The 17,023-nt window shown below is 52.9% G+C and overlaps 1 protein-coding gene across 3 annotated transcripts in view; it reads left to right on the top strand.

Moving 5' to 3' along the window:
- The window catches only part of NF2 (neurofibromin 2), a 112,505-nt gene extending 110,342 nt beyond the window's left edge, over positions 1-2,163 (top strand). For all 3 annotated transcript variants that reach the window (XM_023513302.1, XM_003789861.3, XM_023513303.1), the window contains one exon: positions 1,892-2,163. Coding sequence is in view for 2 of the 3 variants with exons in the window: in XM_003789861.3 (XP_003789909.1) it covers positions 1,892-1,942 (51 nt within the window). In the remaining variant the exon portion in view is untranslated. The remainder of the gene's footprint in view (positions 1-1,891) is intronic.
- Positions 2,164-17,023: the final 14,860 nt, after the last annotated feature.

Raw genomic sequence — 17,023 nt, forward strand, 5'->3', positions numbered from 1 at the left:
TTTTTTTGGTTGCAGCCATCATTGTTGTTTGGCAGGCCCAGGCTGGATTTGAACCCGCCACCTTAGGTGTACATGGCTGGCACCCTAGCTACTTGAGCCACAGGCGCTGGGCCATAGTTGTCATTCTTTGGAAGGACCCGGCTGGGTTCGAACCCGCCAGTTCTGGTATATGTGACTGGCGCCCTAGCCGCTGAGCTATGGGCACAGAGCCCCAAGAGGATTTTTTGTACCAGTAGTTCTCTGGCAGCTGAATCTTTCTTCTTTCTTCCCTAGTTACTATCCTGGTTCCCATTATCTCAGGACAAGAAACTCCTGGCCCTTCTCTGCTTGCATTTAGGAAGAAACCCATCCAAACGCAACTCCCTTTACAGGGAATTCTATTTCAGTAAAGGAAAACTCTTTCCATTCTCTTCAGAATTGGGCTTTCCAAAGGGCTTCTGGAATTGCTTCCACCAAAGAAAACAGCTCAGATGCCTCCCTGCTTTCAGCTTGTTGGTCAGGAACTTCAAGGCCAAAAGATTTGGCAGGATGTTAAGAGTTGCTCTCAAGCTGTCTCGTTTCAAGCATACTAATGCTGCCTGTCTTTTGATGGTGAAGTGGTGGGTTTGGGATCTACACTTCCCTGCCCTTTGTGGAGCTGCTGATAGTACTGAGGACTTTTCACATTTGGAGACTGCCAGGGGTTGCCATCTAGCCCCACTGTGGTTACCTCCAGAGGAGAAGGCTCAAAGAGGTCAAGAGTGACCACTGGTGGTGGAGGAGAGAAAGTGTTTTGGGGAATATGAAGATGGGTAGCACAGACTCCCTGCCTCCCTCTCAGCTGTCCTTTGGGAAGTCCCAGAGCTGACATGGGACACACAGTCTTACCCAAGGAGTTGATTTCAGGAGTGGAGCAGGGGGCCTGGCAATGAGAGAGCACCTGTGCCAACAGCATCTCTTCTGGGAGATGCTGGGAAGTGTGGCTTATGGGATCAGTGGCTTAGGAGGTCACAACTTCCACCAAGACCTCTGCCTGGTTCTCCACCTTCCCTTCCCAATCTTGTCTTCCCTGTCTTTCTCAGGCAGTGTCCTTTCTGGGAGGGCTTTACAGTCGCTGGACAGAGCAGGGCTCATGCTTACCCCTCCTCCCTATCTGCACCAAGCCCTGCTCAGAAAGCCTGTTGCCTCCCTGCTTGTGGAGAGAAAGGCTTTATCAGGTGTCGGGTCAGGGACAAGCCCTTTCTTATCTGACACAGGACTGTCTTGCCCCAGCTGCAACCCCAGCATTGGTGTCCCCATAGACAGCATACCATAGGGGGCAGCTCAAAAACTTGTAGATGGGAATGTGAGAACCTATGAAAACAGCCAGGGATCTCCTTTCCTCTGTGAAAAGGTGACAATGATGACATGTTGCTGCTGATAAGCTTCTGTCCAGCAGCCTTCCTTCCTAGCATGTCCTTATTTGTCACCTCCTAATTTGAATTCTTGGACAAATCTGGAAATTTATTTGGGATTAACCATCAAATTCTTTTTTTTTTTTTTGAGACAGAGTCTCAAGCTATCACCCTGGGTAGAGGAGCCATCACAGCTCACAGCAACCTCAAACTCTTGGGCTCAAGCAATTCTCTTGCCTCAGCCTCCCAAGTAGCTGGGACTACAGGCTCTCGCCACAATACCCGGCTATGTTTTTGTTGTAGTTGTCATTGTTGTTTTAGCTGGCCCAGGCTGGGTTCGAACCCACCAGCCTCGGTGTAAGTGGCCGGCACCCTACCCACTGAGCTTCGGGCACCATCCACCCACCAACTTCTTGAACATGTATTTGAACAGTCTTTCACTCCTAACCTGTGGGACCCATGTGACAGAGCAGAAATTTAGTCTCCTCTCAGTTTCTTCTCTGCTCTCTTTCTTACAGCTTACCTTGCAGAGTGCCAAGTCCCGAGTGGCCTTCTTTGAAGAGCTCTAGCAGGTGACTCAGCCACCCCAAGATCTGCCACTTCTGCTGCTCCCAGCACCAGCGGGATGGGCCAGACACCGTGGGAACCATCTGTGGGGGGCTGGCTGGGGGCTTGCCTGGGAGCTCTGGAACTTTCCCTGGCTGAGTGGAGAGCCCAACATCTTTTATGTGCAATTGCCTTCAACTATGACCCTGCAGAGCTTTCTGCCATGGTGTTCTACTTCTCCTGATCTGAGTCTCTATGTGTCTTTCTTTGTCCAATGTGGGCTCCCATACCTCCTTGGTTCAGGGCGCCCAGTGTGTGTTTCCAGTCCAGTGCTGGCCTCACAATCCACTCTCGGAATTGTGCAGGGGTGAAGTGCAGAGGCTCTGGAGGCCCAGAGGCTGGTGCCACTACCCTCACCTCCCGGGGTTCCAGAACATTCATCCCTCCACAGGTGAGGACCTGGCATGTAGTGAAGAAGCACAGCCCAGCTGAGCCTAGGCCCAGAGTGGCCCGCCTGCAGCACCACGTCAGGGAGCTCACCCACAGCTTGAGACGAGCAAAGTGCTGGGTCCCCGCCAGGCACCAGAGGCGGTGCTCTGGCTGCCAGCTGGTGGGGATTAGGCAGGGCAGCTGTGCCTGGGGAGAGATTTTAGGCAGAAGCTGTGATGGAGGCCGGTTGCCAGCCAAGGGGCTGGGCAACAAGTGGAGCCATATAGGGAGCTGACGGTACAGTCCACTCACTGTCCTCCCCAGCCACCGTAAACCAGGCTCTGAGAGGCAGGCGGGGGCCACGGCCATGGGTGTCTTTCCCATCGTCCCTCAGCCTTAGCTTTTGTCTGTGGGGGCTGGGCACTCTTGGCCATGACCAGGGAGCTACATAAGCTCTAAGGCCCCATAGGTACCTTTCTGTGCCCCGGCCTGTGTCACTGAGCTCCATCACCATGTGCCAGAAAGCCCTTTCCAGCCCACTATTGTACCTGGACCTTATATGGCTATGGCCCTCACCCCTCCCAGGGGCTCTTATTTTATAGTCCTTTGGGGGCCCAGTGGGGTCCCTTTGTGCCATTCTCAGCACAAGCCTGATGCATTGTCCACTGAGTTGGCGCCCACACAGGCTGGCACACAGCTCCCTCCCTGCCAGGCAGCAACAGGTCACAGAGCCACCCCCAGGGGCTCACTCACTCCTGGGTCTGGGAACACCTTCTTGCCCTTCCTTTTCCTCATGGTTGGTGTTGCTGTTCTGACCACCTGGAGCCCTTCAGCTCCTTCTAGTTGGGCCATTGCAGGGGCTGCATCTGAAATCAGTGAGAAGACACTACCTGAAGACAGATGAGGTCCTGGAAGCTTCCTGAGGGCATTCTATCTGGTTTTGGAAAACTGAGAAGTTCACAAAAATTCTGCCTTTTTTCCCTCTATAAAACCAGCCTAACAGTGTTCTGGTCTGGCCTCTGCCTTTGCAGACTGGGACTCCACATTTGGAACCTGGCTGTGGCTAGAAGAGTGTCCCTGTGTCTTCCACGCAGGGGCAAGTCCTCAGGAGCTAAAACTTCGGGCGTTTGCACACTAAGGTCTGACTCTTACGTTGTGGCTCTGCCTTCTCAGGCTTAAAGCCCATTCCTGAATTTCTACCACCAGTTACTTTCCTCCCATTCTGTAAATTTATTCTTTAACTATGGCTGCAGGCTTACAAGCATGATGGTGGTTTATAAAAATGATGTTGAGCTTTGTTTTCTTATTCTTCAACTGTGTGTGTACTTCTGAAGTCCAGAAATGCCAAGCCATGTGGCCTCGAGGGAGCTGGCTGGTGCCTGAACTGTGGCAGGAGTACCTGGGCCCCAGGGAGTTGGCTGCAGGTGACATGGCTGGGTGGGAGTGGGGGTGGGGATGGGGGCAGCACTCCATTCCCCTTGAAGCAAGAGTTAGCAGCACTTCCCCACAGACAGGTAAGAGGAGTGTGCCCTCAGAAATGTCTTGAACCCCAATAGCAGGAGAAAGAATGAAAAACTTGCTTGGTTTTCAGAGACGTCCCTACGGCTGAGGTGACTGTCCTTTTTAAAGTGAACATGTTTTAGAGCCTAGAAACTTATTAAGTCAGGAAGTCTCTGAAGTCCACTGAGATTAGCGCCTTGGTCACAGTCTTTCAATATAATGATTCTCAGGCACTGTCTAGCTTGGGCCACTCCACGGGGCTGTGTCGGTAGCCCGTAGCTGTTTGGCACAAACCACCTTGTTCTTCCTGACTGAGGCTCCATCATAGCCCCAGCAGTGCTGACCCATGGTATTCACCCAATTATTCATGTACTTGCCAGGCACTGCTAGACAACACCCCATGGCATTACATAACACTTCTTGAGTGACTGTCTTGTAATCCTGGGGACAGGTTTCTCTCGCTTTTCTTTCTTAAAAGTTTAGAGGCTGACAACCAGCAATGGTGACTAAGTATTCCTCGCTGGCAGGCTGGGGCTTTGCCACCCCTGGAGGGAGCAGCCTTGGTGGGAGACAGCCTTTCCCAGTTGCCCTGGGGCCAAGCCCGCCTTCCTGGGCTGTCAGGGAAGCTCCATCCATTTTCAAATTTGTCAAAGATGTCAAATGGCACTTCTTCCTGTGGGAACTGAGTCTCACCTCCTGTCAGGGCCAGATCATGGAAGGCTATTTTCTATCATGGGGGGGCGTTGTAATTTAAATGATTTTTTTTTAAAGTCTCTGTTATATTGCCCTCCTAGCATCATAGCTCATAGTAACCTCAAACTCTTGGGCTCAAGTGATTCTCTTGCCTCAGCCTCCCAAGTAGCTGGGACTACAGGCACCTGCCACAATGCCCAGCTATTTTTTCGTTGCAGTTGTCATTGTTGTTTAGCAGGCCTGGGCCAGGCTCAAACCCGCCATCCTCTGTGTTTGTGGCTGGCACCCTACTCACTGAGCTACGGGCACTGAGCCTAAATGATTGTTTTAATAAAAGTTCTAAAGCTGGGAAATGTTTGTCTTGAGTTTCTTTAGTTTGTTGCTCAGAACACCAAGATGGCAGGATGAGCTGGTGTGGGGCTGAGCTAATGTGGGGCCAGCTCTTTTCATTCTGTGAGGAAACAGAACTCCTGCCCTCTGCTTGCCCACAACTTCAACTCCAGCCTCTTGTATTGGTGGCAATAGGCTGGTCTCTTTCAGTGCTGACAACACCCCTAAGAATACCTTTGCTGGAGAACTCCCTCTCCTTTCTATGGGGCTGGAGGGGGCACTGGGGGGAGTGAGAGGTCCCTGCAGGAGTCCCAGTGCTTCCATTTCCTCTCTGCACCTGGGAAACTAGGGCACTAGGCTGGGTGTTCCCTCCAGGCACATCTGTTCCTGAGTTTCCCCACTCCAGACTGAGGTGGGGATGACATGGAGGGCCCCAGGGGCCAGGCACTGTGGCCACTGAGGCACAAGTACTGTCACAGGCTTACACAACATTTGCTTTGAAGTTGGAAACTATCCCTGCAGGGCTTTTTGTTTTTTTTTTGAGACAGTCTCACCATGTCACCTTTGGTAGAGTGCTGTGGCATCACAGTTCACAGCAACCTCAAACTCTTGGGCTCTCAAGTAGCTGGGACTATAGGCACCTGCCACACGCTCAGCTATTTTTTGGTTGTAGTTGTCATTATTGTTAAGCAGGCCCGGGCTGGATTCGAACCACCAGCTCTGGTGTATGTGGCTGGCACCCTAGGCACTGAGCCAAAGCCTGGCTATTTTTTGTTGCAGTTGTCATTGCTATTCAGCTGGCCTAAGTGTATGTGGCTGGCACCTCACCGAGCTATGGCGCAGCCCAGGGCTTATGTTTTTTGTGTTTTGTTTGTATTGTTTTAAGCAAAGTCTATTTTTATGACCAAAACTACTTAATACTGTAGGACAACTTTATCCCAAATCACTGCAGCCTAAAATCAGAGATTCAGATGGTACATGTGTTCATCAGAACTTCTAAGAGAACTGCCTGCTGTGCTTGGCAGTATACACCTCAGGGGTCTGCTATACAAGCCAATAAGGAAAATAGCCCATCAAAATACACAGAAGTTTCCCGAAATGTACGTATGTTTGAGTTAAACATAACTAGTGTTTTTTATATATATATATAATATATATACATATTTTTTTAATTTTTTTTTTTTTTGAGACAGTCTCACTATGTCGCCTCAGTAGACTGCTGTGGCTTCATAGCTCACAGCAACCTTGATCTCTTTGGCTTAAGTGATTCTCTTGCCTCAGCCTCCCAAGTAGCTGGGACTATAGGCGCCCACCATAGCACCTGGCTATTTTTTGTTATAGTTGTCATTGTTGTTTAGCTGGCCTGGGCCGGGCTCAAACCCATCAGCCTTGGTGCACGTGGCTGGCGCAGTAATCACTGTGCTGTCAGCACCAACCCTGTTTTATATATTTTGGAAAGATACTTGAAGTTGATAGAATAATTATGAAAATTTTAAAATGTTTATTAACTTTAAATATATAGACTTAGTAACCATATTTTGATTAAATGATATGATACTTCTTCCTTTCTCAAATGTAGATTGTAATTTTTAGTAATTGGAAGCAGTTTGATTTCCTATGTAGTCTAAGCCAGAGAAAGCACTTTGAAAACACTGGTCATTTTAAACTGTCCAGACTATTTTTACCTAACCTTTTTGTAAAAGACTACTTCAGACCCCAGAAAACAGTGACATGTTCACTCTGAGATCCGATTAAGTAGGGTTAGAGTTGTTAAAATCACCTGGCATTTTGATATCAAGGAGATTGGCTGAGTTATTTGCTGGGTTTCGTGGGTTGTGTGTGTGTGTGGGGGGTTATTAATTTTGTGGTGACCCTGCTGTAAATGCCAAGCTGCTGGCTGAACTCAGTGCTTAATTCTGGCATTTGCAGCTGGTCCCACTGGATCCCTGAGTGGATCATTGTGGCCTCGCTGCCAGCAGCACTTCAGCCTTTGTCTTTGGTCCTCCCTGAGCAGGAGTGCCTGGCAGCTGTTCCCCAGGGCCCCCTAACCCAGCAGCCTTAGTGTGGAGGAGAGGATAAGGAGCCACCCACATGTAATGAAGAGTTGGCAGCAAAACTCTGGGGGGTGGGGGGGAAGGTATTGGTGGGAAGATTGCTGCAACTATGTCTCATCCAATTTCTTGCCCATCTGGGGAAGAGAAAGTCAAGCCATCCCCATGTTCTCAGTCTCCCTGTCAGACAGCCCAGGTAGCCTCATCTCTAGCTGGGAGAGGCTGAGCAAGGGCTCCCCTCCCTCTGCTCCTGGGTGGCACGGGGCTCCCTGGCAGCCTGTCATCACTGCATTACAGCAGGTCCTGCGGCCAGCTGCAGTCCCAGCTCTGGTGGGGAGACTGCAGCTCACTTCCAGGGAGATAGCTCCAGAACTCTGTATGGTAACAGGGGCAGAATGAGGATGTGGGGGAAAACTAGAGGCCATTTATCAGCATGGCAAAGACTCAAGCTGACTCAGAGAGGAGCCCCCATTGTGTTTACTCCTGGTTTGAAACCCATTCCTCACTGGGGTGGTGGCCCCAAAATAGCACTTGGCATGTTGCCTCTGGGCCAAAATCAAGACATCTGAAGAGCCTCCAAAGTGGGAACAGCAGGAGCCACCTCCCCCTCTGCTAAGCTGCACTTGTCCTAGGTGAGGACCTGGGACCACCCTCCACACCCAACCCAACCCTAGTGGACCTCCTAACTCCTTCTGTGAGATAGTAACATGAAGAACAGGAAACAAATGTACTCAGGTTTCTAAGAAAAGGGCTGTGGACATGCAGCAGTCCTGCTGTTATTTCCAAGTCATAGAGGCAGCAAATGCTGTGAAACAGGAAATCTCTTCTTTATCACTAACCACAGGGTGAGCCCGAGAAACAGCAAAGCCCTCACTGACCTAGAATTCAGACAAACCTGCATTCAAATCCCTGCTGGCCACTGACCAGCCACGCTTTTGGGCTCTGCAGTTGCTTCATCTGTAAAATGGGAATTTTATAGGATTTTGTGTGGGGATGGCTCTTTTTTTTTTTTTTTTTTTTTGAGACCAAGCCTCAAGCTATCCCCCTGGGTAGAGGACTGTGGCATCACAGCTCACAGCAACCTTCAACTCCTGGGCTCAAGCAAGTCTCCTGCCTCAGGCTCCCAAGTAGCTGGGACCACAGGCGCCCGCCACAATGCCTGGCTATTTTTTGGTTGTAGCTGTCGTTTTTGTTTTGGCAGGCTCGGGCTGGATTCGAACCCACCACCTTAGGTGTATGTGGCTGGCACCTTAGCCAGTTGAGCCACATGCGCTGAGCTGGGGATGGCTCTTTCTCTAAATACTTCCTTTGGGGGCAGGAAGAAGCATAGAAAAGAACCATGGTGACCTAGAGTATATTAGCGCTCAGAAGAATCAGTCCCACCACAGCCCCCAGGGGGCTTCCATCACCTCCACCTGCACCCTGAGCTTAATGACTCTGCAGCTGGCCTGTTTGTCTGCACTATTTGCCCAGTGCCAGCTGCAAAGCCCAGGAGATGATAGATAACCCTGGACTGGAGCTGCCTGGGAAGGATGTTCTTGTTTTGTCACATTAATCCCTTGGCTCCAGTCAATAATTTACTGGAGGCTCAGGGTGGGAGAGAACCAGGTGGGCCACACTCCCCAGCCCTGCACACAGCTCTACCTTGAGCCTGTGGGTCCCTGCGCTGTAAAACCCAACTGCAGGCACCAGGATGACACAACAATGGCCTAATTTTTTCTTATCAGGCATAAAGAAGAAGCCCCCATGGGACTTTGTCCATTTCCAATATAAATAATGTAATTCCCCGCCTGCCTGCTTAGGGAGGAAGGGGCATTCCTTTGATCTGAAGGAATTAAAGTCAGTAAACAAAGCCAAGGAGGCTACTAAGGTGTCTTGGGCTGGCACATGCTGAGCCGTTTACCCTGGGAGAAAGGAGTTAAATTCTAACAAATGGAAAGGACCTATAGAGACAGCCCAGCCTCGTGCCTGGCCTCTCTGATCTCCCTTAAATCTCCCTTTATGCCCAGCTGAGCCCATTGATGCCTCTCCTGTACCCCTGGCACACACTTGCCATGGCCCAGCTATGCATGGCATTTCTCCTCCCTTCTCAGCAGGGGCCCGGTTTGAGGCCTGGGTATTTTCCCTGGGGAAATGAATGGTAAGAAATTTGAGCGTTCTGGGATGAGCAGCTCAGCCGAAAGCCCAGAGCTGGGGAAGGGTCCACTCTGGGAGGAAGAGGACCATGGTTGGTAGGCCAGAAGGACTGTGTGTCCCAGCAGGGGGCAGCCCAGGTGTTCAGCCTGAGCTCTAGGTGAACTGGCCATGGCTTCTAGTTCCACCAGCTCTGTGCCTCCAGCTGAGTGGCCTTGAATAAGTTCCTTCCTCTCTCTGTGCTTTCATGCCTTGGCTTGAGAAGGTCAGGTTTGGACCAGAAGAACTCTGAGGCCCCCAGGTCTGTGAAAACAGCTTCATTTTCTAGAAAGCCAAAAGCAAGTGACTGCCTCAGGATCCCATGGCAGTGACCATGGCCATGGCCAAGAATGGGCTGGAACCAGGTGCCTTGCAGGGACAGCCTACCTGTGTTAGGGATCCCCCTTTGGCTCTCCTTTCTCCCCCAGGCTACTCTGGCACAAATTCAGGAAGGGCTGTTGGGCTGCCAGCCCAGAGTTGATGTGCAGGGCAATAGCTGCCCGGCAGGGGTTGGTGCAGCCACTTGGGCTTCCCATACTCCTTTCAGCTCAGGTAGAGCCCGGGGGTGGCATGGACCGCAGCATCGGCCAGGCCTGCTGTGACAGTTGCTGCGCTCCGAAACCCAAGGGGACCTCCCTTCCTTGCCCATGCCTGCATCCTTCCCCCAGCCCTGCCCCCCAGGCTTCCCGCTTGCTGAGTTCCAGGCTGAATCTATTAAGTCCTTCATATTAACCAGCAAAGGGGGAAACAGCCCTCTTTCATCTTAACTGGAGTGAATTTGCATTAACACCTGGGGAGTTCTGTTTGCCTTGAGAAAGCACATTGCTATTCTGAGCTGCACACGCTGTGGAGTTAGTCGCAGTATGCAGTATCCTGTTCTTTTATTAATACGGCTTTTCTCTCCTCCCTCCTCCTTTCCCAGGCAAGGGGGAAAGTGACCCGGGATGCCAGGGCTCCCCAAGCTAAGTGGAAAAGTCCCCAGGAGCTCAGAGAAGGGGGAACAGGGACCAGCTCCCGAGTGGAGCAGGTGTCTGCCCCAGGAAGGCAGGTTTGTGAGGCTCCAGGGACAGCTCGAGCCCAGGGTCCCCTTCCTTGCCCAAGCCCTGCTGTGGCCAATCTATGCCGGGCAAGGGATGGAGAATCCCATGAGGTAGGGCTCAGGGCCACAACCCCACCTTGAGTCCTTGGGCAGAAGAGAGGGGATGGGGATACCAGGGGGGCCAGGAGCTCAGGGATGGTGTTACAGGACTACTTGACTCACTGGCTGCTCCGTGTTTACCCCGAGGAGGTTTGGCCACAGGGAGGCTTAGCCACCCTCATGTTCTCCCCAGGCAGAGCCCATCAATGCAAGACGGGAAAATGCTGAGTCTGGGTGAGTGTGTGTTGGACAAACCTTGGTTTTCAGGACTCAGACCTGGATATGCAGGTTCTAATAGCAAAGTTGGGGCAAGGGATGTAACTGCTGCCTCTGGGGGTGGGTTGTCTCTTTCCCCCAACCCTTCAGGAGGTTCTTCCAGGTGCTGACCTGGAGTGAATAAGAGCCCCCTCTCTCTCCCTCTAGCCCCCAGGTGAGGAAAGAGTTCCAGTCACAGGTGAGCAGAGAAAAGCAACACCCTAGACTGCCCCTCCTGACAATCATGATCACAAGACAGAGAAGGGGAGGAAGATACAGGACAGATAGGAGGGGAACAGGATGGAGAAGGGGTCCAGCAAGCCCCCAGCACTGCTCAGACATACTCGCACCCCTCTCCCCAGCAACAGAGTCAGAGCAGAATGACCACAGGGCTGTCATGGGGGCTGCAGATCACAAAGACCAGGGCTTGGGCTGGTGCCTGCTGCTGCAGTTTATTAAATGTGGCCTGCCGTGCACACTTATTGCTATTTACTATTATCTTAGCTTGTCCTGAATCAGTTTGAGGTGGGCTGGGAGAGACTCCCACTCAGTTCTGCCTCCATTTGTGGACCTTGGGCCACTGCGCCCCTCTCTGGACCTCCCTGAATTGCCCCCTTGGGAAAGGGGCAGATGCGGCTTTTAGGCAGAACCTTCCCAGCCCTGGGGCTTGGGCCTTTGTGGGTTGACAGCAGGAAAGTGCCTGGTGGTTGCAAATGTCCCCAGGTGAGTAACAGAGTTTCAGCTGACCAGGTGCAATCCGTCCTTGAGGTGGACAGAGGGGGCAGCCTGCCCACCCCCACCCACCCCTGGGTTCCTGCCAGGTGCTATGGCAGCTTTCTCCAGTGACATTTACCAGCTGGTGATGTGAAATCAGTGTGGCCCAGGGCTAGCCCACTTCATTAGAGCCGGCTCAGCTCCACTGGGTAGGCTGCACAGGCCAAGCAGAGTTGTCCCCTCTATCAGTCCCCAGCACTCTCCAGCCAGTTGGTCTAGCCCTGCAGCTTACCTCAGGAGACCAGGCCCTAATGAGCCCTGTCCTCAACCCTAGAACTGACCCTGTGTGCATTGGGGTCAGGGCCACAATGTCTTCTAAACCCCTGTTCTGGCCAGGCACTAAGGAAGATGAAAATAGACCCATCAGTGACCTGGTCTTTCCTTAATCCTCACTGCAGTCCCTTGAGAGGACCATGGACAATGCATACACCAGGGCCGGGTGAGTGACAGCAGCTTCCACTATGGCCTTACCTGGTGGCATTGTGAAGGGGCCCATAAGAGCCCTGTGCTGCTACCATCATTTCCATGTGAAACAGAGGAAGAAATTGAGGCTCAGGGAGGCCAAGGACTTCTTGGAGCTGGGCTGGAAGCCCAGCCTCAGGGGAGGACCCAAGGGATGGGCCTGGTGTCCTTCCCTTCACATCACTTGTCTGTGGCCAGCGACTCTCTGAGGAGCTCAGGAGTGGGAACACACCCAGGCATTCTGGCTTGGGCTATCCAGGGGAGGGGTTGGATTCTGGGAGGGATGGTCTCAGTCCTGGCCTCCCCCTTCCCCAGCAGGGTAGGAACTGGGAATGTGGGGTTGGGCTCCCTGGTGAGAAGGAAAGAGCACAGACCCTAGGTGCAGCAGCAGAGGGACCCCAGCCAAATCACTTCACCTTTAACCTCCAGTTTGCTCAGCTGGAAAAGAAGGCCACTGATGCCTGCCTTGTCCCCTCTCCCAGTCCTCAGTGCCCCTCAGCCAGTTGACCCCAACCAAGTCACTTCACCTTTGAGCTCCAGTTTGCTCAGCTGGAAAACAGGGTCACTGATGCCTGCCTTAGATGAGTAAACGAGATAATGCACTTAAAGTGCTTGCACAGCACCTGGCACAGAGCAAACGACCATAACGCCAGGGAGCTCGCACCACCAGGAAGGATGACATCCCACAACACTGCCATTTGCCTGGCAAGCCTGTGCAGATGCAAAGCTCAGGCATGATCCACCTGTAACTTTCAGAGTGCCCAGGCAAGTGGCCTCAGCACAGAGCCTGGCACATAGTAGGTACTGTCTACACATCTGGGAGTGAATGAATGTCAGTTTGCCCGTCTATGGAATAAGCATCTCAGTGCCTAAGGATCTTAGCTCACTCATTAGGCCATACTGTAATTCAGGTGAAATGACAGCCTGGAAAGGGCTTGTTTTTATAATTAAAATGCTGAGGAGGAGGAGGAGGAGGAAGAGAAGCAGTGACTTCCCAGCAAATGGGTGTGGGGGGCTGGGAGAGAGTCCGGTGTGTGATGGCCCCTCCCTCCCCAGCCAGCTGGTCAGGCCAGCTGAGCTGTAATCACCGTGGGGCTTGGTCATCACTCAACCACCCCCTCCCGCAGCATCTCTGGGCAGGAAGAGCATCCATCAAAGTCTCCTTCTCCTGATGGCCCAGACAATTAGACAGGCCTGCCTGAATCTAAGGGCCTACCATTTGAAGCCACTGTCTCCTCTTTCTGCCCGTGAGGAGCAGGAGCCTGGCAGGGGCACATCCTCCGAGCCAGCCTACCCTCTGCACCCATCTGCACGCCAAGCACAGTATCCATCTCTACAAACCCTCCTCTCCTTGATCCTCACTTTACAGCTGAGAAAATGGGCTCCCAGAACCCAAAAACTCACCCAGGGTTACTCAAGTGAGTCCCAGAGTTGTCCCTCAATTGCTCTAGGGTTGGTATGGCCCCAGAGTCCCCACTTCTAGCCTTTGAAGCCCTCTTCAGTCCTCAGTTTCCCTGGTGCACCAGAGAGCAGAAGTTTTCTAGAGATTGTACACTTGAGAGCCTGCTCACTACCTCCCAGAGTCCTGGGGACAGCATGATGGATGAGGGCCCCATAGTGGGGGGCAGGTGTGACACGCCCACATGCCCGCTGGCTCACATACCCGCTGACCAACTGTTGGATAATGGATCTTTTCCTTTTCTCCCCTCCCCAGGGGCTTGGCTCCATCTGGTCAGGCGCAGTGCCAGGCTGATGGATGGACCACTTGCCAGGCCACCCTGAGGGTCAGTAGGGCAAGTCAGTGGCCGCTCATTCAGTCATTCAACAAACATGCATTTACTCAGGGCCTATTATGCGCTAGAACACAGCAGTGAGCAAAACAGACTAGGAAACCAACCACCACCTTCTGTGTAATAAATGTGGTTCACAGGGCAAATAAGGGCAGCAGTGGGAACCAAAGGAGGTTTCTGAGTAGACACTGGGGATCAAGGTCTACGTTAGGCAGAGGGGCAGCATCTACAGGGGCCTAGAAGTGAGAAAGGGCTTACCCTGTCACAGTGGTGACAGGTTCAGGGTTGGGGGCATAGGATAGGACCAGGAATCAGGGAAGGCTGGGGAGTGCGGCGGGACTAGTTTGGACTCATCCCAGGGTGAGAAGGAGCCAGGCCAGGTTGGCACTTCCAAAATCCCTTGCTGCTGCCCAGGGGAGGGAGGCCAGCCCAGGGTCTGCAGAAATTCAAGGGCTGATTAGAATCCTGATGACAGATAACCTCAAAGAGCCAAGAAAGAAGTGAATGAGAGCCTGGAACTGACAGTGGTCAGTCCCAGATGCCGGGAGGGTGTTAGTGTTGGCTTCTTAAAGATGAAGAAACTGAGGCTCACAGGTGGGGAAGGACTTGTCCAAGGCCGTGCAGGGTGGGAGAGGCAGAGCTGGGCTGAAGATGGTATTCTATGAGAGCTCATGGGCCCTCAGACCCCAGCATCCAGACCCTTTGCCCCCCAGCCTGGACAGCCTCAGGAGTCCGCAGACACCTCCCACCAGCACCAGTACCTCCTCATTCAGGGAGGCAGCTGTACCCTTTGTACTGCCATGACAGGAGCCAGGTAAGAAATATCATATCATTAAAATGACAAATCCTTTCACTAACTGAACCGGAAGGCCTGCCTCCCTGCCTTGGATTCCTCCAAACCCCCTCCTACCCTCTACCCTAGGCACATCCCTCCTCCCAGACTGGCAGATGGGCAGGAGAGCCTCTGCAGAGTATGGCCTGGCATGGCTGAGACCATTGCTTCATCCCTGAGGTGACCTTGGGTCTCCAGCCCTGTGCTTCATGAACATGGCATCTTGGGCCTCAATAGCATTTCCCAGCAGGAACCCAGGAGGAGTAGGGGCTCCATTCTATAGGTGAGAAAACTGAGGCTTGGAGAAGAGACTCTCCAGATGAGGTGTCCTCCTCTGCAAATGTCCTGGCCATTGGTTCAAAGTGGGACCTGCCCCAAGGGTCCCCAGAGGCCCTGTCATCACTGTAATTCCACAGCCCATGCCCTGTCTGCCCAGAAGAACAAGTTCAAACAAGACTCACATCCCAGAATACTGCTCCGGCTGTAATCTACTGCAGAGCTGTTTGGGGGGACACTGTGCCTCCCACGTTGGTGGGACATTTGCCAGCCTGAGCCCCACTTTGTGAGGACAAGGCAGAGGCCATCCTCCTGAATTTGTCGGCACTAACCCAGGGCCTTATGCAAGCTACTGCCTTCAGTTTCCCCATACGACCGTGGGGGGCTGCCCCTGTTCCTTTTGACTGAGGCTGAGTTTGTGCAGGGCCTGATGGGTGCTAAGGGAACACATGTCTCACACATGCACGCACACATGTGCAACGTTTGTGCATGTGCATCTGCCCTGACTGGAGACCTTCTCTGTCCTAGAGCCAGATCCTTGGGGCCCAGATGTCAAACCCCTGAGTGTACACATCTATCTGGGACCTAGTGACTGCAAGCACATGTGTACAACAACCAGCCACAGAAGCACACTTCTGCATGGACAGGCCCACGCCCATCCGTTTCACATGCCCACAGGCACTGGGAGCCACATGGGGTCCAGGTTCCTCTGGGGAGCAGGACAGGTGAGCAAACAGCAGAAGATGCTGCTCAGCTCCCCTGGCAGACCTGGTTCCCAGAATGACCCCACCACTTCCCCATCCCTCCTCCAGCCTCAGCTAGCAAGGACACACCGTCTGTCCGCCTAATGTCCTGGTCTCCTTGGACGCAGACAGAGCCCACGGAGGTGTCTGGCGCATCCTGCCTTGGCCGCAGCAGCTGCAATGGCCCCCCCAGTCCCCTTCCCTGTGCCCTGGTGCTGTCCTGCCTGTCCTTCCCCACCTGCTGGGCAGCCAAGACAGCCCACGTGCCATCCTCCTATGCTCATGGTGGGGAGGGAGCATCTTGCAGGAGTCACTATAAGGGGTCTCCCAAGCCCTCCCACTGACCTTGGGCAGGTCTTTCCTCTGTCAAGACCTCAGTTTTTCCATCTGGAATATGGGAGGGGGCTGAACTAGAAACTTTCCAAGGTCCTGTCCAAGTCTGGCTCCTCTCCCCAAAGGCTAAGAGAAGAAGGTGGGTATCTACATCTGGGGTGGGGCGAACTGGTTTTAGGGACAGATGTATCAGGGCTGGTGCACCCCAAATCTGGGGTTGGTACTTCCAGGATATCTTTTGGTTGATTCTCCTACCTCCCATTGGGTGCTTCATCACCATTTTGCAGATGAGGAAACTGAGGCTAGGAGAGATAACCGCACAAGGCCAAGAGCCCCCAGATCTCTGTACTCTCCCCAACAAAGGGCCAGAGCTTGGGAGCCATGCCCAGGACAGCTCTGAACTTGCTGTCCTGCACTCGGTCAGGGAGGTGACGTTCCGGGAATGGCTCTCTCCAGAGCCAGGTTCCTCCCCACCCCCTGCTTGAGGCTCCTGGCTCTGAGTCTGCCCCAGCACTGCCCATCCATCAGCTGTCGCTTCCTGGCAGGCCTAGTAGACCATACATCACCTGGCCTCATGGAGGCAACCAGGCCAGGCAGGTGGGCAGGGTGTTGCTGGGCTAGGGTGTGATCCACCCCTGTAGCAATGGTGGGATCTCAGGCACTTTTTCCCGCCTATGAACAAGGTCTTCTTGGGGTTACCTCTCCAAGGTATCAGTGGAGCATGAAGGGGCAGTTGGAGGCCACAGGATGATCTCGGCAAGAGGGAGTGTAGGTCAGAAGGACAGGTCTGAGGCAGTGTGGCTCTGTGGCATTTGGCAGGAGGACAAAGATTTTTATCTTCCCACCCCCACCTTGCTGAGTAATCTGCTGATAGGGGTTCTTGGGGTGACATTTCCTGGCTGAGCTGCTGCTGGGTTTGGGGGAGACGGGCAGCCACAGGGAAAGGGTCCATGGTGTCAGTCACTCCTCCTGCTCCTCCCTTCTATGACTTGTCACTACCTCCTAGGGCCACTCCAGTTCTCCATCCATCCAACACCTATGTATAAGCACCTCCTGTGTGTCACAGAACCAGGAATGCAGCACTGAACAAAACCCAGCACCAGGCAAGAGAGGCAGTCTTCAGCTTGTCACCTTGTGGCAAATGCAAACCAGGACAAGAAAGCAGGCAAGGGGAGAAAAGGCACGATATTTAAAAAACTGTTTTGGCTCGGCACCTGTGGCTCAAGTGGCTAAGGTGCCAGCCACGTACACCCAAGGTGGCAGGTTTGAATCTAGCCCAGGCCTGCCAAACAACAATGATGGCTGCAACCAAAAAAAAAAAAAAAA

Source organism: Otolemur garnettii, unplaced genomic scaffold, assembly GCF_000181295.1.
Source record: "Otolemur garnettii isolate 467f Iridium unplaced genomic scaffold, OtoGar3 scaffold00038, whole genome shotgun sequence".
NCBI lineage: Eukaryota > Metazoa > Chordata > Mammalia > Primates > Galagidae > Otolemur > Otolemur garnettii.